This window comes from Ursus americanus, chromosome 18 (assembly GCF_024610735.1).
Source record: "Ursus americanus isolate L20-20 chromosome 18, mUrsAme1.1.p, whole genome shotgun sequence".
Lineage (NCBI taxonomy): Eukaryota > Metazoa > Chordata > Mammalia > Carnivora > Ursidae > Ursus > Ursus americanus.
Window position 1 is genome coordinate 4,874,349 of NC_142144.1, and position 20,848 is coordinate 4,895,196.

The 20,848-nt window shown below is 54.4% G+C and overlaps 1 protein-coding gene and 1 long non-coding RNA gene across 19 annotated transcripts in view; one reads left to right on the forward strand and one right to left on the reverse strand.

The window, feature by feature from the left end:
- The window catches only part of RAPGEF1 (Rap guanine nucleotide exchange factor 1), a 131,645-nt gene that overhangs the window by 90,621 nt on the left and 20,176 nt on the right, over positions 1-20,848 (forward strand). For 10 of the 18 annotated variants that reach the window (XM_045771206.2, XM_045771215.2, XM_087869240.1 and 7 more), the window contains 4 exons: positions 660-1,166; positions 6,466-6,665; positions 8,912-9,070; positions 20,080-20,352. In XM_045771206.2, coding sequence (XP_045627162.1) covers positions 660-1,166; positions 6,466-6,665; positions 8,912-9,070; positions 20,080-20,352 — 1,139 coding nt within the window. The remainder of the gene's footprint in view (positions 1-659; positions 1,167-6,465; positions 6,666-8,911; positions 9,071-20,079; positions 20,353-20,848) is intronic. The other 8 variants (XM_045771208.2, XM_045771207.2, XM_087869241.1 and 5 more) reach the window with 4 other exon arrangements.
- LOC148108542 (uncharacterized) lies at positions 402-2,606 on the reverse strand. Its single transcript, XR_015727266.1, has 2 exons — positions 2,408-2,606; positions 402-1,141 (listed from the first exon to the last, which is right to left on the reverse strand). It is a non-coding gene; the product is annotated as an uncharacterized LOC148108542 (long non-coding RNA).

The window sequence follows — 20,848 nt, forward strand, 5'->3', positions numbered from 1 at the left end:
ACGCTGTTCCTGTCCCATGAGCTAGACATTCCACTTTGGGATTTATCTTAATCAGAGATTCACAGCAGGATTTCTATCCAAGGATGTTAATCTCAGCATCGTTGAGAGTAGCGGTAAACTGGAAACGCAGTGGTAGGAGATCACCCACTTGGTGGAGTGACATGGGACTGAAAAGTCAGTCACAGTACATCGATCAACGGACAAAATCCAAGACCACTGACAGAGTGTTTTCTTAGTTGGGTTTAAAAAAAAAAAAAATCCTAGGGGGAAAAAGACTTTTAAGAAAATACATTAAAAGGTAAACAGATTATAGTTAAATTATGAGATTTTGGATGATTTTTATTTTCTTCCTATGGTTTGTTTGGGGGTTTTTTGGCCACATCGTCTTCAGTGGTCATGCATTTTTCTTTTTTTTTTTTAATAAATTCAAAAAATACAGGAAGATACAAAGAACAGGGTAGCAAACAGCCATTTTCCCACTTGCTTTTACGTTTTCAAGCAGGGAGAAAAATGAGGAACATAAAATAAAGCATAGAGATGAGATGGGAATCGTGTTTGTGTCGCACACGAGTGAACGGGATTGGGTAAAGCAGAGAGGTGGATCGCGTCTTTCTGCAGGCCTTGTGGCTAACAGGCAGTGTTTTTCCTGTTGTGAACAGATCACTATGACCCTGACTACGAGTTCCTTCAGCAAGACCTCTCTAACGCAGACCAGATACCTCAGCAAGTGGCCTGTAACCTTAGCCCGTTGCCGGAGTCCTTGGGAGAGGCTGGGTCTCCATTTCTTGGCCATCCTTTCCAGTTGCCTCCAGCATCTGGCGGCTGTCCCCAGCCAGAGGGAACGTTGGCCCCAGGACAGCAGATGGACACGCCGCCTGCTCTCCCCGAGAAGAAGCGCAGGAGTGCGGCCTCCCAGACCACGGACAGCTCTGGCTGCAGGGTGTCCTACGAGCGGCACCCCTCCCAGTACGACAACATCTCTGAGGATGACCTGCAGAACCCAGCCTCGGTCCCGTCCGTCCCCTTCACGCCCTTTGCTGCTATTCTCCCCTTTCAGCAAGGAGGGTCCTCCGCCTCTGTCGAATTTGTGGGTGATTTCACTGTTCCTGAATCAACGGGTGACCCAGAAAAACCGCCTCCTCTACCAGAGAAGAAAAACAAACACAGTAAGCTTTTGTCGAGCTGTTGTCGGGAAGCACATTCTGTACCCTAAGATGCTGGCGGTTTTATCTAAGCCCGTGAGCGTTAGGCCAGAGTCAAACCAGTGGCCTCATAATTTCATAAAAGACGGGGCCGCGGTATGTGGACTCTTCCAGGAGGCTTGTCTGTCGGTACTGGTGATGGTTTGTAGAGCTTAATGAGCCGAGCCCTCCTTACGGCCTCTCTCAGATCTCAGGCCAGGCCTCCCCAGAGCCCAAGTGTTTAGCCCGAACACCCAGCGACAAAGAGAAATGAGTGTCACAGCCTCAGGACAGCATTACAGCAACATCCGGGCAGAGCAGGACGGACGTTAGAATGTAACTAGATGTCACCGCGCCCACGGGGGGGTTTTCTGAGGATCCCTGAGAGTGTGCAGGGTTGCTGTTCAGAGAGGTTCCTGGTACCCCTCTGTCTTCTGTTTGCGGACATGAACTGTCACGAAATGACTTAGAACCCCAGGTTGCCTGGTTGGAGCTGCTCAGGACAGTTCTTAGACCACATATTTTTAATCTGTGATGTTATTAGTGTCCAGGGGTGGAGCTGAAATTTTAGATTTTTGTAGTTGGAATGTTTTCCAACTGTCAGTTTGACATCAAATTCCTAAGTAGAGTCCTACTAGAGCCTGCTGGGCTCCCCCACTGCTCCCCATCGCCGATCTCTCTGTGCCCTGCCCCGTCCCCCCCCGACTGGCACACTTCTGCTCCATCTTTCTTTGGCAGACTGGCCATCACCATTTGGATAGGTGTGTGGTCACCTGGGCCACACAGCCCCAGGGCTCCCTGGCCTTAGGTGAAGCGTCCAACAGAGAACTTCCACCAACTAGGAATTGACTCTCCATTCCAAACTTCCAAATGAGAGCATCTGGTCGGCCCCAGCTGGCATGGCGCCCACCCTCAAAGAAGGGAGAATGGTTAAATGCAGCAAGGGTGGCCCCGAGGGCAGCTGGGTGGGCCTTGTCCGCCAACTCCTTGCTGGGTGTCACCCAGCCTGTGTCCTAGCCTAGGGTGGTCTCATCCCCCAGCTGGAGGGAGAGCTGGCTCTGGAGGGCTGGTGAGGTCATTCCCATCTGTCATGCACTCGTGAGAAAGCAGGGTGCTACTAGAGGGGACCGCCAACGGCAACGCCGGGCACATTTCCCTCTGCGCCTCTCCCTCCACACTGGCAAGTGTTTAGAGAGCTGTTGGCCTTTCCCCTGCACCCACCTTACCTGGACTTGAGCAGCGTGCCGCTCTGGGCTCACACCCTTTCCTCTCCTTTCCTTTTCTTGGAATTCTCTGAACCCAGAATGCAGAGTAGGATTGCATCCACGCACACTGCAACAGATGAGTGGTGTTGCCTGGCCACGGAGCCGGGGGCCTCACCTTCTCAGCTTTTAGAGCAGGTGTGGGCCATGGCCCTTATGTGGGGCTGTAGAGAGGAGGAGGAAGGGAGGCATCCGCTGTTCCCTTTCCAACAGCCTCAAGTCTCCAGTGGCTAAAAATATTTCCTATTAATTTAGACGTCTATTTTTAGGCTTTATCTGTTCCATCAGTGTCTGTAGCACTTGTGTCTGCAAACCTTGAAAAACTACTGAGAGCCTAAGGTGTGGCATGCTCTGGGCTAAAGCTTCACATACCACCGTATTTAGTCTTCACACTCTGGTCCCCGGCAGTGGTATTAGCACAGTTTATAGAAGAAGAAGCCGGAGTGCAAAGGAACCGAGCCTTGCCAGGATCAGCTGGCAAGTGGGTGGCAGATCTGGGCTTCGGAGCAGGCCTGTGTTTTCCCAGCACACTAGGGAGGAAGGGATCCAGCCCTCCTTTGTGGAGACTGTATGGGTTTCAGTAGGGACCGCTAAGCAGCAGGGAATCTTTTTCTATGCCCTGTGAAAAGACCTCCAAACTTGAGACCTGGTCCTAGTCTCCAGTGTGCTCTTCCGTCCCCAAGAGGACCCTTGGGGAGTTCCAGTCTTTGACCTGGTAGAAAACTTGAAGAGTTGCTTTGCGAGGAAGGAGGGAGATCATCATTGTCCCTTGTATCTGGCTAATGCTGGGCAAAGCTCATACATACACTGTCCTGATAGCATAAGAGTGTCTTTGTCTTTCGGTTTGCGCTAATGTCCTGAGGGTCCTTGGCCCCTCTTGCTGAGGGCAGCCCTATGAGCCCCTTGTGCCCCGCAGGCTTCCTAATCACTGCCCACAGTCCTGGGTGCCTGCTGGAGCGCCAGCGTGCCAAGATTCCCAGGGACAGTGGCTGCTCCCTTCTCTGAGCTCCTGTGCTGGGCTTCCGTTGAAACAGACCCAGTTTTCCTTATTTCTCGAAGGTCGCGAACCTCATTACTGTCTCTGTGCTTGGTGAGCAGGTCTCTGTAAGACTTCAGCATCTGGAAGGTCAGTTCTTACCGAAGCCTCCTGTTTCGGTCAGGCAAAGATGCTCGTATTCAGTCTTTTCAGGGAGCACTTGGTAGGCATTTGGGATCTCCTCTAGAGCCTCACGGTGTTGGTGCAGCATGGAAAACAGTGTCGTGGGCTCAAGGGTGGTAGGCTACACTTGCCTTCTGGCTGCAGTGCCCTCGGTGATCCTGCCTTCACCGACCCGCCTTTTATGGCCAAGCTCTGCTCAGTGCTTGCTGGAGACATTCTCATTGATTCTTTCAAATGAAGGAGATGACTTTGAACCCCCTCCTTCAGTGAAGGGCACCAGAAAGACAGCCCTCCTAGAGAAGGCATTTCCTATCTACCTTGACCCCAGTTGAGGGTCTCCAGTTAAGCCCCCAACTTTGAGGCTAAGTGAAAATATAGAATGAAACCCTGCAGAATTGTCCGGGCCACCTTTTCTTGGTATCTAGCAGGTGCTCCTAGCACTTGCCACATGACCCAGGAGGACAGCACCCACCTCTGGATGGTGCCGTCAACCTCTGCCATCCCTGTGCCTGCCATCCATGCACCCAAGTTCCTTTGGTTCCAACCCTGGGACCCTTTCTCTTCCCAGCACCGTTGTCACCAGCTTCCTCCTAGTGCATGTGGATCAGCCCTGAAAGTAAACTGATCAGCCCTCGTTCCTAACTCACGAATCAAGGGGGCATAACAGCGTTTTCCCTGCAAACATGGGCACGTTCGTGTTTACAAGGAATTCCCTAACTCTCAGGAGCTTCCTCCACCTCTGAGAGAATGGGAAGGGCTGTACTGCATTTCAGGCCAGCCTTGACCTAGACTTTGCCGTGGGGAGTGTCAAATGCGAGTTCCAGTCCCACAGAGAGACAGGGATTGGAGAAGGCCTGCTCCCACCCAGCCTCCCAGCTTCATGAGGGTGCCAAAGGGCCGGACACAGTCAGCTGCAAGCTGTCACTTTCCCTGAACCTGTGGAGTCTCCAGAAGGGCCCAGCTCTGGAGTTGGGGCTCCATTCACTAACCCCAGAAGTTGGGAGTAAGGTGCACACTGATGTTCCCATGCAAGGGCTGAGGGCTCCGCGCCTCCCTCAGGAAAGGGTGCCTGTGAGGATGGGTCCCTGAGATGTTGCGCCTCCCCGGCCGGGTCTGTGGCTGGGGTCTCTGGCCACGACGGTGCACGGCTCAGGCAGGGAGCCTGCCCCGGGGCGGCCGCGAAGCTCCAGGCAGTGCCACCCTGAGAGAGCAGCGTAGCAGGTGGTGGGGTGGCAAGGGCCGGGCTTTCGGAGCGAGGTTTAGGGAGGAGAGGGTGCACGTGTTTGAATTCAAGCATGTCTTTCCTCGCCGTCTGTCTCTCCCCCGAGGATGTTCTCTAGCCTCTCGGCTGGAACAGGAAAATGGAGCTTAGTGGCTGTTACTTCTTGTTTATCCGGTGGGTGCTTTACAAGACCCACCCAGGGCCATCGCCTGGTTCAGCAAGTCACTGGGTTGGGATAGATGACACGTGTTTCATTCACTCATTCGTTCTACAATATCTGTGGACACCTGCTATGTGTCGGGCACTGATGGTGCCGTGGCAGACATGGTCCCCGTCCCCCAGGAGCTTCGACTCTCCAGTGGCAGGCAGTAAATCCTACTGCATCTGCTTCGAGAATATATCCTGACTCAAATCACTCTCCCCACCTCCACCCACACCGCTATCTGTCCCCTGAACAACCACAGCGGCCCCGAGCTGTTTTCTGTAGACAAAGCCGCGCCAGGCAGGGCCGGAGGGGAACCCTTCGCGGGTTCCGACTGGCATGGCAGTGAGCCGGCCTCCTTGCCCCGTTCCCACAGCCTCTCATGACCTCCCAAATGATCGCCTCGCTCCTTCCAGCCTCCCCTTGCTGGCTGTGCTCTGCTCACCGGACCCTTGGCCGCCGGCCTTAGCCTTTGCCCAGCCGGTAGCCTCAGTGTGAAAGGCCTCATGTAGCTTATCCATATTCTCAGGAAGCTCCCACCACCAGCCCACTTCCCGGGGTGTCGCCAGCATTCACACCTAGTCTATTTTCTGTCTTCTGGGAGGCGGTGAGCCTCACATGGGCAGAGGACTTGCTTGCTGGCCCGTGTGTAGGCCCAGCCCCTGAGCTGGTGCCCAACACATAGGTGCCCAGTAAAATCACATCGGGGGACAATTCCACAGGTGGCTCAAGAGTGTGGGAAGGGCTAAGAGGACGCCATGGAGGGACGAGGAGGGGCTGCTGGGCGGATGGCTCGTGTGGAGCCTCTGGGGAAGCCGAGCCACAGGCAGGGGAGAGCCCGCGCGGCAGGACTGGGGGGAGCCGGGGAACAGCGTGTGCACACGTCCCTGAGTGTTCCAATCAGGGGAGGAAGACCATGCGTCTGGGGTCAGGGGAGTGGGAAGTGGTGCCTAGCTTCCGCTGCACCCACGGGTGCCAGGAAACCCCCAGGGTTTTTCAGCAGAGGGGGATGGGGCCCCCCCCCATATGCTTTTTAAAAAATAGACTATTTTTTAAAACAGTTAAAGATTATTTTTTAGAGTGGTTTTAGGCTCACGGCAACATTGAGTGGAAAGTACAGGGAGTTCCCGCATGTCCCGGCCTCCCCCACTGTCACCTCCCCACCAGAGTGCTGTGCGTCAGTCATCCAGCCTGTACGGGCGTGTCCCTGTTGGCCGGAGCCACAGCCTACGTAGGGCTCACCCTTGCCATGTGTCCATAGATTTTGGTCTGTGGGCAACGGTGTGGCGTCCGGCCGCGTAGCATCTGCAGGGGGGGCTTCTGTGGGTCTGGCCGGACCAGGGGAGTGGAGAGGGGCCCGCTGGGGGTGGGGGCAGCCGTGTGCCCCGCAGTCACCCCCCAGTAACGCCGGGGTCACCCCCGCCCCGTCTGTCCCACAGTGCTGGCCTACATGCAGCTGCTCGAGGACTACTCAGAGCCGCAGCCGTCCGTGTTCTACCAGACGCCGCAGAACGAGCACATCTACCAGCAGAAGAACAAGCTCCTCATGGAGGTGTACGGCTTCAACGACTCGTTCAGCACCGAGGCCCCGCACGAGCTGGCGCCGCCCCCCGCCCTGCCCCCCAAGCAGCGGCAGCTGGTAAGCCGCCCTCCGCCCCGCCCCGTGGCCGGGACCCTTCCGCGGGCCCGGGGCTGCCATGGGCCACGCTGCTTCCCACACGGGTGCTTTCACTTCCTCCTGACAAGCTCCCCCATCTCCCCGCCCTGGGGGTGGCGGCGCCTTTCTCTTCCAGAGTAGACCCGAGCAGCTGGGCCTGGCTGGTACTCAGAACGTCTGCTTTCTCTGCTGACAGTCTCTTGTATTTTTCCTCTCTTCCTTGGCTCCAATATAGACCTCCCAGAAAGGGGGGACTCAATCAAGGCACAGGGCCTGGTCTGTGTACGGCCATCTGTGGACTTGATTTACATAATGGCCCAACTACACAGAGTGACTGACACCCCACCCTGGCCAGGGATGGCCCCGTGGAAACAAGCTCTGTTGAAGCACGATGGCCTTACACAGAGCCGTTCTGTGTTCCCGGCGTGGCACCCTACCTCCTCTGAGAACACCCCTGTGTGAGGGTTCCCTGTAGGTGACGAAGCCCAAGTCAGCACAAAAGGCAGGCTGTCCTGCGTGGGACCCGCGGGTGGGCAGATCGGGTGTGCCTGCTGCACACCCCTGAGCCCTGCTCCTGCGGCTCCCAGTTTATCGACCAAGTAGACCGTGGTCAGGTGGTAGAGTCCAAGCATCTCACCCGGCCGTGCTTTCCGGGAAGAGTGCACCTCAGAAGGGGATTCTTGACCTGTTCAGAGCTGCATGCGCTGTTTTGCTCATAGGCTGGCCAGCCTGGTAGTGTTTTCACCGCAGAGGGGCCCGGCCATCTTTCATCCTTTGTGAGAGGACGCAAAGGTGCTACCCTGCCTTTTCTGCGAGGCAGCTGCCGACTGGACAGTCAAGAGCCCGGGTTACTCCTCAAGCCCCTGCCCTGCCCCAGGGGCCCCTGAGCCTTCCTGCATTCGGGGAGCTCAGAGGCTGAGCAGGCAGAGTCCGATGTGGTCGGCCCTGGAAGCCAGGACTAGCTATGTCTCACGACTGGCACTCAGCCTCAGTTCTTCACCCACCCAGCCCACCCCACGGACACCTGAGTATGCCCCAGGATGAATCTAAACGGCTCTGAAAATGTTTCAGAAAGGGATCTTTACCATGGAAATAGAAATGCCTGCCCCAGGGACCCCTGACCTAAAATGTTTGGTGGAACAGCTGAGCTGGATTTCGTTGAGATTTGAAACAGTCTCAGCCCCTCCCACCAGTGTCCACAGGCGCCTGTCGGTCATCCTCGGGCATCTTCCCTCCACCAAGGAGCCCACAGGCTTCACACAGGTCCCTAGGGAGCACTCTTGGAATCAGAGCCTGTGTGGGAGAGCCCACCAAGCACGCCCCGTGCTGGCAGGGCAGTCGTGAGGGGCCCAGGATGGGACAGACACCTGCTGAGCGCCCCCCTATGTCAGCACTGCGGCTTTGGTCTGGTTTCACATGATCGTCCCCACAGCTTCTGTCACCCCCATGTTAAGTCAGCTGAGGCTGAGAAAGCCAGAGAGACTTCACTGGAGCCCACCCACCACTAGAAGTAAAATGGGGGGGACCAAGCCCACCTGTGGCTGAAGCCCGGCGCAGCTCGAGGCGTACCCTGTGCCTGCTGCGTGGCTGCCCTCTCCCAGATGCAGATGCAGATGCAGAAAGACTTCTCTCTATTTTACCAGCAAAAATCGTGGTCATAATTGTGCCTGTTGGCCCCTGTACAGCGCGGCAGGCGGGGCTCTGAGTGCTTTACACGCATACGGTCCTAGCCGGTTGTCCCCATTTTACAGATGAAGAACCTGAGGCACAGAGAGCTTTAAATAATGCCCAAGGCCAAAGAGGTCCCAAGCGGTGAGGCCCAGGTTCAAAGCCAGGCGGCCTGGCTCCAGGGGCGCGCTCTGCGGGAGCACGGACAACTGCAGGGTCTGCTCCCCAGAGGAGGAACTTGAGGCCCTAGTCAGTGCAAGAGCAGGGCTCCAAGCCAGGCCCGTGGGGCTCTGTCCACCTTGCCGCCACTTCCAACGGGTACAACTTGTATGAAAGTTAGCCTTTTAAATCCCTCACATGGAGGTGAAGGAGGGCGCCCTCTCGTCCAGGTAGACTCTGGCAGGCATCTTTGAGTCCTCGGCCGAGCCAAGAAGCCATCCCTCTCCAGCATGTCCAAGCAGAATTAGGTAGCAGCCAGTGGAGCCTTCATGTGAACCTGCCTGACTGTTCTCTGCTTTTCTCCCTCCTTCCCTGTCCTCTCTCTCGTCCCTTCTGTCCAGCAGGCCTCCTATGCTGCTTCTTCCTTCTCCTCTGTCTCCTACTGTGTCCAGCAAACTAAAGTGGCCTTCACCCCCGAGGACAGCAGTGCCACTCAGGGCATCAGTGTGTCCGTCTCTAACTCCTTTCTCAGCCGGCACGGCAACTTGCCTGTGCCCTCGGTGAGTCGCTCCCTGCTGCTCTTTGCTTGGAAACGTGAGTGTGAACTTTCGTTTGTCGCCTGTGCTTCCTGACCTGTGTGCCGCTGCCCAGCCCTGACTCTGTCCTCTTGCAGACCCTGCACTAGACGGGAAGGGGCATGCGTGCTTGGTTTTCTGTGGCCTGAGGACTGTGTGAAGTGTTGGGGGAGGGGGGAGGAATGTTAGCAGCCACGCTCTCGGCATTACCACTCAGACGTAAATTACTGGTAGAAATGTTTTGGCCCTTTTACTCTGGTCTCCCGTTGGGCCGTGGGTCAGCCCTGTAAGTGTCCTGTATTTAAAAGAAGTATTCTGCCGGAAGGAAGCAAGGCCAGGAAGAACGGGCTTTACCAGGGCTTGGCCTCGCCGGTTAACTTCTGCTGTGTAGCAGACCAGTCCAAAACTCAGTAACCGTCGGTCATTGCTCGGGACACAGGGTGGTACGGTGACTGCCCGTATGATTTTGGCCGGCCTCACCAGCATCTCTGGAACCTCCGCTGGGACAGCGGGCCGATGTGGCTGCCTGTGCTCCCCCTGGTCCTCCAGCCCCCGTGAGGCCAGCCCGGGCTTGCTCCTGGGGCAGCTGGCAGGGTGCCCGAGGAACTGATGGGAGCATGCAGGGTATCTTCAGGCCTAGGCTCAGAACTGGCTCACTGTCTGTCACTTCCTGGCATTCTCTCGGTTCAATCACAAGGCCAGTCGGATTCCAGGAGTAGGAGCCGGACTCCACCTCTTGCCGGGGGCTGCTGCCAGATCACCTTGCAGAGGGACATGGCTGCAGGAGGGGAGTGGGTGCAGCCATTTCTGTAAATAGTTTACTTCTGAAACTTAGGGGACACTAACACTTTGGGAGGCACAGTACTGTTCTGTTGTCCTTTGCTGAAGTCTGCATCTGTCCGGGAACCTAAACGGCTACCATCCTTCCTTTAATCTGTTACGATGAGACTGACAGCAGGGATAGAGCTTGGATGGGGCCATGTTTGGATTCTACTTAAAATCAGTTTTGCCTTTGGGTAGTTTATTTATCCCTCCTGGCCTCTGTTTCTTTACTTCGAGATTACACTTGTCTCTTATTTTGTGATTGTGGGGATTGAGTAAAATCATACAGGAAAGTTGATTATTATAGCTCTTGCTCTCAGCGTTCTGGGTCCTAGTCTCAGCTCCATCCTCATTCTGCACGTGACAGCTTGGACAAATGGCTTCACCTACCTGGACTTCCTTTTCCCTCTCTGACCTGGTGACTGGTTGACCTGGTGACTCTCAGAGACCTAGCCAAGCTCAGGCTGCCAGGGTGGTCTTGTCTGGTTTCCGTCTTTGGGAACCACCCATCCGGGGCCCAGATTAGGACAGCCCTGCCTGCCGTGAGGAATGCACTGTTCCTTTGGGTGCTAGGGCCTAACTTTTTAGAACCCTCGGCAACCCTACACTTGCTGTAGTAAGGCCAAGCACCCCTCCCTCCCCACTCACAGCCCTGCGCTGGCACACAGACACCCTCTGTTTCCTCAGCAAGCACTTCTGGCAAGCTCCTTTCACAAATCCTGCAAAACTTGGCCTTTACACAATCTAGCTCTTGACTGTTTTTTCCACTCTATGAACAGAAAGTAAGTGTGAGTTATCCTAAGAAAGTGTCTACAATGTCCCTTTTGAACAGTTCGGGGTTGGAGGGCTGTCAGTGAACAGAACTGTTTGCTACAGAGTTGATGGAAGTTTGAGGGCGTTTCAGTGAAGTTTGGGGTGAATATGTCATGGTTTTTATCCCTTGGGATGCAGGGGAGTCTCAAGGCACCTCCAGACCATCTCCGCAGCGCAGCCCAAGGGAGTGAGCTGCTGAAGGATCTTTATTTCTTCAAAGGAAAGGCCCCCAGCCTCTGGAGCTGTCAGTAATGTCCTGAATGTTCGGAACATTTGACATCTGATGTGCTGAAACCCCAGAGAAGTGGTTTAGTGCAATGCCAACATATTCTTCGTGTGCTCTCTGCTTGCATTCTGAGATGAGCCCCAGATGGAGGGCTTTGGATTGCTCTCAGAGCAGCCCTTTATTCCTGAATCTCATCATTCTGTCGTTCCTGGGCCTGTGTCATCCTTCCAATGTGGGATTCTGAAGGGGTGCCCCTTAGGAATACAGCAGTTGTCAAGTCTGAAGACACCTCACCCTCTCAGCCACCTGTTACTTCTGCTGGGCAAGATTCTAAACATTAAAAACCTCTTGGGGCACCTGGTGGCTCACTCGGTTAAGTGTCTGACCCTTGATTTCAGTTTAGGTCATGATCTCAGCGTCATGAGCCCAAGCCTCGAGTCGGGGTCTATGCTGGGCGTGGGGCCTGCTTAAGATTCTCTCTCTCCCTTTGCCCCCCCACTCATGCGCGCAGTCACACATGCGTGCACACGCATTCTCTCTTTCTCTCTCTCTTTCTCTCTCTCAAAAAAGGAAAAACGAAAAGCTCTCGAATTAGAGCAGGAGAGCTGAATTGACTGAGCTTAATTGAAGCATCTTGTTCCGTCTTCCCAGTGTTGCAGGTTGAGTTTAATACAGCAGGCACGGGGACTCTCCTTGCGCAGGTCATGCAGCAGGAAGGGTCCTGAGGCAGGGTGTGAGTAAGGCCAGAAGAGTCACGAGCCGTCGGTGGGAACCCCCTGGGCTTTGGGGCCGGGACAAGGCCAGGCAGAGCTTCATGGGGTGGGGGGTGGCATTTGAGCTGTGGCCTGAAGGACAGTTAGGATTTCAGGGAGATAAGGGGTAAAAGTCAGGGAGAACGAGTCTAAGATGTTCCACACAAAAGGATCTACCTGGAGGATGGGGGCCAGAAAGCCTAATGTGCATTCTGGAAGGTGGCCTCAAGTGTAAGTGCTCAGGGATCAAGGTTATGGGGGAGCTGGCTGAAGGGCGGTGCCCGTAGTCAGCCTTCCGTGTGTCCTCAGGGTCAGCACACCTTAACTGAAAGACTGCTTCCCCAGCTGCTCCCTCCTGAGCATGACCCTTGGGGGTCAGGCCAGGCGGTGCCCACCCTCCCGCCATCTTCCACCGCATCTGCTCGGCTGTCTCGCCGCACAGAAGTGTTCGCTTGCAGTGCACGGGCTTCCTGTCCTGCCCAGCTCGTGCTGCACCCTAGGAACCTGGAGCGTCTACGCGGACAGGCATCCGGACCTGACGTGTGGTCTCTGGGTTGTTGCGCCCAGGTCAGTGGAGGAAGATATTTAGGGAAATGAGGACTGAGTGAGAGGCAGGAAAGATGTGGAGAACCATGGGCAGCCTCCCCGAGGCCCAGGGAGGCCGAGCCCCCTGTTCCTGGTCTGATCCCACTGGGTCTTGGCAATGTGCCTGCCCCATGGGGGTGCTGGAAGGTGTTTCAGTGATGAGCCTTCCTACAGATGGCTCTCTGACATGATGCTGGGGGGCTGCCTGCCATGTTCGCACTGCAGCCCCGCCATGTTGGCTGCCTGCCTTCCGCCTCCACTCCAGCTCTGGTCCCTCTGGCATCAGCTCTTCCCCTCCTCACTGAATTCCATGTGCTGTCTCCTTTTCCTGGCCCTTCTCTGGCTTGCCTTGGCTCTGGTTCTGAACCCTGGTCTTCTGAATCTAAAAAGAATCTTAAAAGGTGGATGGGATCTACGTTCACCTTACCCTTGACCAAGGTAGTGAAAATCTCTCATGGGGCACCTGTGGCTCAGTCGGTGAAGTGTCTGCCTTCGGCTCAGGTCATGATCTCCAGGTCCTGGGATCGAGCCCTGAGCAGGCTCCCTGCTCTACAGGGAGTCTGTGTCTCACTCTCTCCCCTGCTGCCCCTCCCCACTGCTCATTCTGTCTCCCTCTCTGTCTCCCAAATCTTTTTTTTTTTTTTTAATTTAAAAAAAAAGAAAATAAAATCTCTCAGTAACGTTAGGGTTACCAGTGCTCTTCAGGTATTGAAATATTGATGTCAGAGAAATCACCTTCGTCCGCCCCCAGACCGTCTTCTGGTGCGTCCTTTCTTGGCTGACTGCAAGGTGCAGCTTTATACCGTCCCCAGGAGGTCTGTTCGGATGCTAGGAATCTGTGGAGATAGTTCTTCAGCATCTTGGCTTCCAGAATGATTCCGAATAAGTAAAACTGTCCGAAGACTCGGGTTTTGTGAAGTTGAGAAGTATCCATAGTGCCTGTCATTCGTTTAAAAACAGCGCTCCTCAGGGTCCAGAAGTCGAGTCTGTATCATCTTGAGGACTGCAGTTACGGAGGCCGGGGGAGGGGCGGTGGAGCTGCCGGCGGCCGGTTCTGGCAGATGGTGACCCTCTAAGTGTGGAACCCGGGTTTTCGGACCTCAGCACACATGCTGTCACCGGAGGGCCTGCTTCGCACACTCTGTCTCTGCCGTGCCGTCATGGTGCAGCAGCGAGGGCCCACTCGCTGAAACACGTGGCGGCTCCTGAAGTCCCCCGAGTGCATCTGTCCCTCACCTTTACTGCCCTGAGCAGTAACCAGCGGCTGCCACGGAGACCGTGGGCTGAAAGGCTGGTCTAATGGCCAGACAGGAAGGGAAAGAGTGAAGGAGAGACAGTGGAGCAGGGTAAGGGGAAGAGAATCATCAGGAGAGAGGCAGACAGAGTCTGCGGGCTCGGCTTGCTTGCCACAACACAGTGTGTGTCTTCTGCTGGAAAAAATAAGCCCCTGCCTTCCTCGCCTCTGTCCCTTGCTTCTTCCTGAGGTTACCTTATCTCTATGGCTTCCTGCCCTGCTTCGAGCTCACTCACTCTGAGAGCTGAGAGTGGGGGAGTGTCCGAGGACAGCACTTGCAGCCCGGGGTTGGGGAGTATTTCTCCAGGCTCCATCTCCTGGGGGGGCTTTGTTCCATCGGCCTGCCAGAAGTGCCAGGGGTTTCCTTCAGAGCGGCCCGGCACTGTCGGCCCAGGGAGCATGAAGGCCGTGCTGCGTGCAAGGCTCGGGAGCTGGTGGGTGTTTCAGAGACTCTCATACTCTACCCTGTTCTTGGGGCTTTACCACAGAGCAGAGTCTGCAGCCATAAATGCCAGCATCTCGCTAGACTCTGGGCTTCCTGGGACAGGGAATTAGATCCCGCACACCTAATGGGGCAGGAGCAGCCAAACCCTTCTGCTCCCATCCTTGTTCTTTTTTTTTTTTTTTTTTTAAGATTGATTTATTTAGAGAGCAGGCGTGCAAACAGGGGGGAGGGGAGAGAGAGAGAGAGAATCTCAAGCAGACCCCCTCCCAGCAGAGAGCCCTAAGCAGGGCTCGATCCCACAACCCTTCGATCATGACCTGAGCCAAAATCAAGAGTTGGATGCTTAACTGACTGAGGCAGCCAGGCGCCCTGCATCCTTGTTATTTCTGTGAATGTTTCCACTATCCACTGAGTTGCCCAAGCAAGGAAATGAGGTATTGTCTTCCCTCCCCGTCACCCCCACCGCCACATACACAGCACCTTTACATGTGACGTGCACACCCACTCACCAAGCCCTGCTGCACTTCCTAGCATATGCCCTGAGCTGGTCTTCTTCTCCAGCCTTGTCACTGCTCCCTGGCCTGGCCTCTGTGGGCTCCCTACTGGCCTTCCTGCCGCCACGTCCCCTTCTCAGCACTAGTCAGACTCCAGTGTCTCCTCAACACTGCAGAGCCTTCTGCGGCCTCGCCAGCTACCTGTCTCCATGCCTAGGTCCTCCGTACCCCCCAGTTTCTCCTGGCACCGACTCCTTGGCACCCCCACACAGCTTCTATCTTGCTTCCTGATACCCCCGGCCCCTTCCCCACCATGCTGTTCCTTGCTTGCTGTGTGCACCTGAGCACGCCATCCCCAGAGCAGCAGACCCCCATTTCCTCTTCAGCGACGGGAGCCTGGAATTGCCCTGAGGGGTAAAGGCACGGCACATGTAAAGCACGTAACAGTGTTAGGCGCACAACGGTGTCTAGTAAGAAGGGAGGCATTATAATATTTACTAGCACGCTGGGAAAGTGTTTCTTTGGTAACGCTCCAGTTCTTTTTTCTCAAGGTCCTGAATCCTCTGAGGATAAGGACTGGGTTTATAATGTGCCTGCAGCCTCAGTACATAGCTCGGGGCCGAGCCAGCAAGTGGCAGGTGCTCCGTGACGCCAAACCGACTGGGAGGATCTTAATTCACCCAGAAGCAGTGAGCAGTGACCAAGGAGGCATCTAGCTGTCTTCCTCTGCCCTCCCCCACATCCCCACATTTCATTACGACAACGTGATGCTGACTCATCCACTTCCATGCATCACGCACACTCGCCCCAGACTGTGGCCGAAAACCCAATTTCTTTCTCACTTTCCTTCTCCACTAACCCATAAGGCCCTGGCTGCTGGCTGTCGGGCCCAAGACCAGAGCTTGGGGACCCTTGGCCTTGGAGACTCGCGGAAGCAACCGCTGTGACTCAGCCATTTCTGCCCCTCATTTTGAAGACTTCTTGCTGCTTTTTTGTTGGTGCTCATGGCATTTGGGATGGTCATTGCTCTTGGACCAGCTTCAGACCCAGGAAATAGCTGTAGCCCCTTGTGCAGGCATGCTTCTGTCTCCATCCATCACAGTCCGGCTGATCTGGCACTAAAAGAACCCCCTTGGTCCTTGTGAAGGTCCTGGGGTGTCATGAACCCTAAGGGTGCTGTCTGCACACACAAACTGTCGTCTATACCTTCGCATTTCAGGCTGCTTGTCACTGCTCTGTGATGGAGGGCTTATTCCGCTCTAGAGATGAGGAAACCGCAGTAGAGAAGCTGGACCATTTCATTTATACAGAGTCTCAGTTAGAGCTGAGGTTAAGAATCCAGATCTCCGCTATGAAGAATAGTGTTCGCTTGACATTTATAAACTGCTTGATTGCCAGTAAATGATGGAGACCTGCCAAGGCTGTGTAAAAAGAAAAGCCCATATGTAGGCTGGACACCAAGAAGAGGGTTTTTGTCTTTTGTGTTCTGACACATTACAGAGCGCGGCTACAGGTTCTGAATAGAATTCTAAGACTAAGTGTAAATTAGAGTCCCTGGCATGCTGTTGAAACCCAGACTGAGTAAAAATAGTTCAGTCAAATTTCTAGAACTGAATTCAAATCATTTTTTAATCTGTACTAAATCTTTCTATAAAGAGCCAATGCTCTCAAGGTCAATATTTAGTGAATATACAGAGGATCCTAAAATGTGTTGGAAGTTTTTGCAAGAATATTATTAGCCATGAAACCATTTAGCCAAAATCTGGTGTTTTCAAGGAGGATCTTGTGATTCGGGTTGCAAAAATACGTCACGTGAGAAAAAAATGCAATACATTTCCACTGTCACCCATCCTACTACCTAAAATTCTCCCAAGCAAAACATTTTTGGGTTTTTTTTTTTTTTACATCCTTTGTTGTAAAATACTAATTAGAATGTTGAAATGGTTTTTAAAAATAGATTCCACCAAGAAGTTTATTCAAAAAGAGGGAAGATATTTTTGGATCCACGGTGATGCTGATATTGCCTCTCTTTGATGAGTACTGTCCCATCACTCCTACAACAGGGCTGACAAAAGTGGCTCCCCTGCCAGGAGCAGAGAGAGGTCTCAGGGGCAGGTCCTGCTTGGCTTTGGAAACCTACCCTTTGACCTTATGTCAAACCTAGTTGTTATAAATTAACACAAAGGCATCAAAGAAGGAAGTTGCTTCTGGGGTGAGGGAGCCGGGAAGAAAGGCTTTGGTAAAGAAGTAGCTGACTGGGACCAGGAAGGGGAGAGGAGACACGGCTAGCCGACTTCCTCTCAGTGTGTCGCACGGAGTGACGAGGACTGTTACCAAGGGTCCTTCCTGGTGACTTTCCATCTGTCGAGAGCCAAAGCAGGCGTGCTTCTCTGCAGGAGGCCCAGCCCCCGGGAGACGGCGGAGGTGTTGTGCAGTGGCTGCGAGCTTGACTTCCCTCCAAGACAAATCACTTAGTCCCGCGTTGTGTTGACACTCGCAGTCTCTGGTTTAAGGGAAGTGTAAGCCCAGGACCAGTGCTGAGCTGTGGTTCCCAGTGATTCTCTGTACGGGAAGGAAGCCCAAACCACACTCCGAGCAGCAGCTGCCCTTGGGTGTGTTTTCTCACAAACGATGGAGACGAATGTAAGCCTGAAAACCAGCCATCCAATAGCTTATCTGTGTTGGTAAGCAGCCTCCAGAAACACTGAAGCCATAAGCCTTGCTTGAGCCAAGAATATGCAGTAATGACCAATCTCTGGCAACTTCTGTGCTTCCCAGACACTTTACGACAGTAAGTCCATTCACTCAAATGTTTGCATCGCCCCGTAATTGGGAGGGTTGAAAGTTCCTCAAAGCTCAGAGCTCCAGTCACTGCAACTGCAGAGCCGGCAGGGTCATTGGCCTGTGGCTCTGGCCCGCGGCTGCTGGCACGCTCTCTGCTCCCTTTGGCACCCCCGTTCTTCCTGACAGTCACAGGAATTAAATGGAACGTCTGTTATAGGGAGGAATCGGAATCTTGCATTTAAAGGTCTCTTTTCCTGCTTTCTTGCCAGCACAGGGCTCACCCCTAGTCAATTTTCATGCCAAGATGATAATGGAGATAAAGTGTCCCTGAAAACTAACGCCTGGCCAGCTTTGGGTGGCTTTGCGTTCCAGCGTGTGCACCGCCACACATCGCCATACAGGGTCACCAGCCATTGTGTTTCCACCCAGAAGACTCACGGTGGCTCATTCACGTGCGTTTTCAAAAGTGAGGTTGCCAGTCCCTGCATCTCTCTCGAGGGCAGTTGTTGGCTCTGCATCCCCGGCTTGTATGTCAAGCCTCAGCTCCCTGCCTGTTGCTTGCTGGTCACCACGAAACACTGAGGCAAGGAGATCGCCCAGCCCGGTAGTAGGTGTACCCACAGAGCTGCAGAATTACATGGTTGGGGCCTGTCACCTGCCCAGAATGTTCGGTGAGCGGGATATCCCCCACACCTCTCTTAGGAGCTTAGTGTAGATGAGATGAGGTGATTGGTGCAAACCCTTAGCACCTATCTGACCAGCAGGCATCGTCCTCACCAGATGGTCCTTGCTGGCACTTTGACTGATGGTGTGATCAAGGCTGATGTTGGGGGCCGGGCAGCCCCTCCTGACTGCTTTCTTTCCCGGGAACTTGCTCTGGTGCTCCTAGATCTTCCGCAGAAATCTGCAGTCTCCAGACAGGCAGCCCCCCTCTTAGTATAAAATCCTTAGCCCAAACAGTCTTACTCTGGCTATAAATAAAAATTCCTGCTACAGAGCGCAGCAGCTCTCTGTCAGAAGCAAAGCCAGGCACCAGCCAGGTCCTAGAATAAACTCCAGGCAGTGATGAGTGATTTCTGCTCCGTGGCCAGCCTGCCTTCCTCCCTGCCGCGATGAAGAAGTGTGGTCTTATGGGCCAGGAAGTACTTATGGGGGAGTCTGCAGAGACCGACCTTGTCAACAGCGGTGTGACGATGAGCCCCAACGTGGCCCTCCCCTCTGGAGTTGCAGGAGGGGCACTGAGGGTGCTTTGTGGTGCTTAGAGAGCGGGGTCTTGCATCTCCCCATCCCCTTGAAGGTATTTTTCAAGCTTGGCTCCTGTCCCAGCAGGACTGCATAGCTGGAATACCAGAGCTGCACATAGGCTGGAGCTGAGGGGGAGGGAAGGGCAGGCCGGCTGGGAGCTTTGTCCTAGAGATGGGAGCCTCCTTGCTTTCTCCTTGGTGGCTGCCCCTCCCCTGCAGCCCACACCCTTGGGGCGTCCATCCTTGGGGCGTCTGGAGCCTCTTCCCGCCTCCCCGTCCCGGTCTCCCACTGCAGTGGGGGAAGCTTGTCGGTTACCCTTCCACGCTCAGAACCGAGACGCAGCTGCGAGTCAGGTGGTGTTCTGGGTGCTTCACTTATAATATTAGAGGCAATTCGTACGTGTTCCTTTGTGCAGTAAATATGCAGTAGACCCCGTGAAACAGCGCAGCTCTGTTGTGTGGGGTGGTTCTGGGACTTCGGAAGGCGAGGGAGGGGAAGTGGACGCAGTGCCGCGTGCCAGCACTGCACTCGGGACTGCAGAGCATCATCTCCGTAAACCCCACACAGACCCTCTGGGAGTAGTGGTCCGGGCAAGAACTTTGGATACAGGGACCCTTCCACCTGCCCCTCTCCCATTACCCTGTGACAGCATCAGATTGTCAGGCCATTCGTGGGACATGGTGACATCGTCAGGTTCAGAGCCTGGTGGCCCCTGGTCCCAGAGCTCCTCTGTCCCTCCTCCCACAGCAGAGCTCAGGCCTGAACAGTGCTCGTTGACTCTGAGAAGCTGCGGGCATGCACTGTCACCCCTCAGCCTGGCTGCAGACTTCTCTCTCAATGAGAATTTGGGAGCGTGTAGCCTTGCAGCTCTAGGGTGGTCTCAGAAGCATTGCAAGATCCCTTCATTTGTTTAAAAAAAAAAAGAAAGAAAGAAAAGAAAAGATTGTATAGGAAGGGACATGAACTCAGAAATTTTTAGCATTTTGATAGCACGGTCCTTCTGACCATTTTTAAGGCTAGCCCTTCCCTTTCAAAAGCATTTCAGGTAGATTATGGTATTTGAAAGGCTGCAGTGTTTGACTTTCAAGGGACAAAACCAAAAAGATTCATGCAAAAGATTCAAAATGAGTAAATCGGACCCAGGTGTCTGAGCGCACATACTGAATTTAGCCACGAAGTTCCTGCAGGGACAAATGCATGGGTTGGGTTTGGCGGGTTTAGTTCTCTGACAGAGAGTGGGGCCACTTGTACAGCATGTGGGGTTGGCTCTTCTTTGGGGGCACCCGTGTCCCACTGTTCAGACACGGAAGATGGCGCTGGCCGGTCCTCAGGCCCTTCTCAAGGGAGAATGTGCCCGGGTTGGGGAACCTCAGCCAGAGGCATGCGGGGGTTGGTTTGGCCTGATCGGTGGTCCTCATCGGATGTACTGTGAACAGCCCGCCACAGCTCAGCCGAGTTAATCTAATGACTTTTTCTTTTGTCTGTTTTCTTCCCATCTTCCCGTTTTTGTGTCTGTCTTCCGCTGATTCTGTAGTATAAATCTGTGTTTAGGTCCTACTCCCAGGATTTCGTGCCTCACAACCAAGCTTCCGTTCAACCTTTCCTTCCGTCTACCTCCTCTTCCTCTCCACATTTCCCACCCGTCCACCAGTCTCAGAGCTCTGACTTAGCGGTGCCAACCGTAGCCAGTCTGCCTCCCAGCACCGTGGACGGGCCTCTCTCATCTTCTCAGGAGAGCAACTTTCATGGGAACACTGTCTGCCTTCCTTCCGAAACCTCTTTCACTGACTCGCCCCAGACGCCTTCGGTGAGAACTCAGCGCACACCCCCCTCCACGTGGGGCTGCCCGTTTTGAGAAAGTGGTGTGGCTGGTCCTGAGTCTGCCGCCACCACCCGTCACCAACAGCCAGGCCTGTTGCCGGCGCGCGCCCGGTAGCAGCGGCGCTGGATCCGGGTCCCTGGAAGGTCACAGAGTGCAATAGTAGCCTATCTGTTTCCAGAACAGAAATGGGAACCTGCCATACAAAGTTCCCGTCAGGTGGGGAATCTGATTTTCCAGAAACGGATTAGTGACCATTTAGAGACAGTCCTCATAAGCACGAGACAGAAAATGCTCCTGGTTTTCTGTGGGGTTGTGTGTTGTTCGAGAAAGCTGCCGACACGCTCGGAAGGCAGATGCAGACAGAAGTCAGAGGTAGTTGCCTCCGTAGTTGTTTGCGGTGCTGATGGAGGGCCTGCTGCCTGTGCCATTACGTTCACTGAGTTCTTCATCGGGGCACGGGGCTGCCACCTTGCAGGGCGCG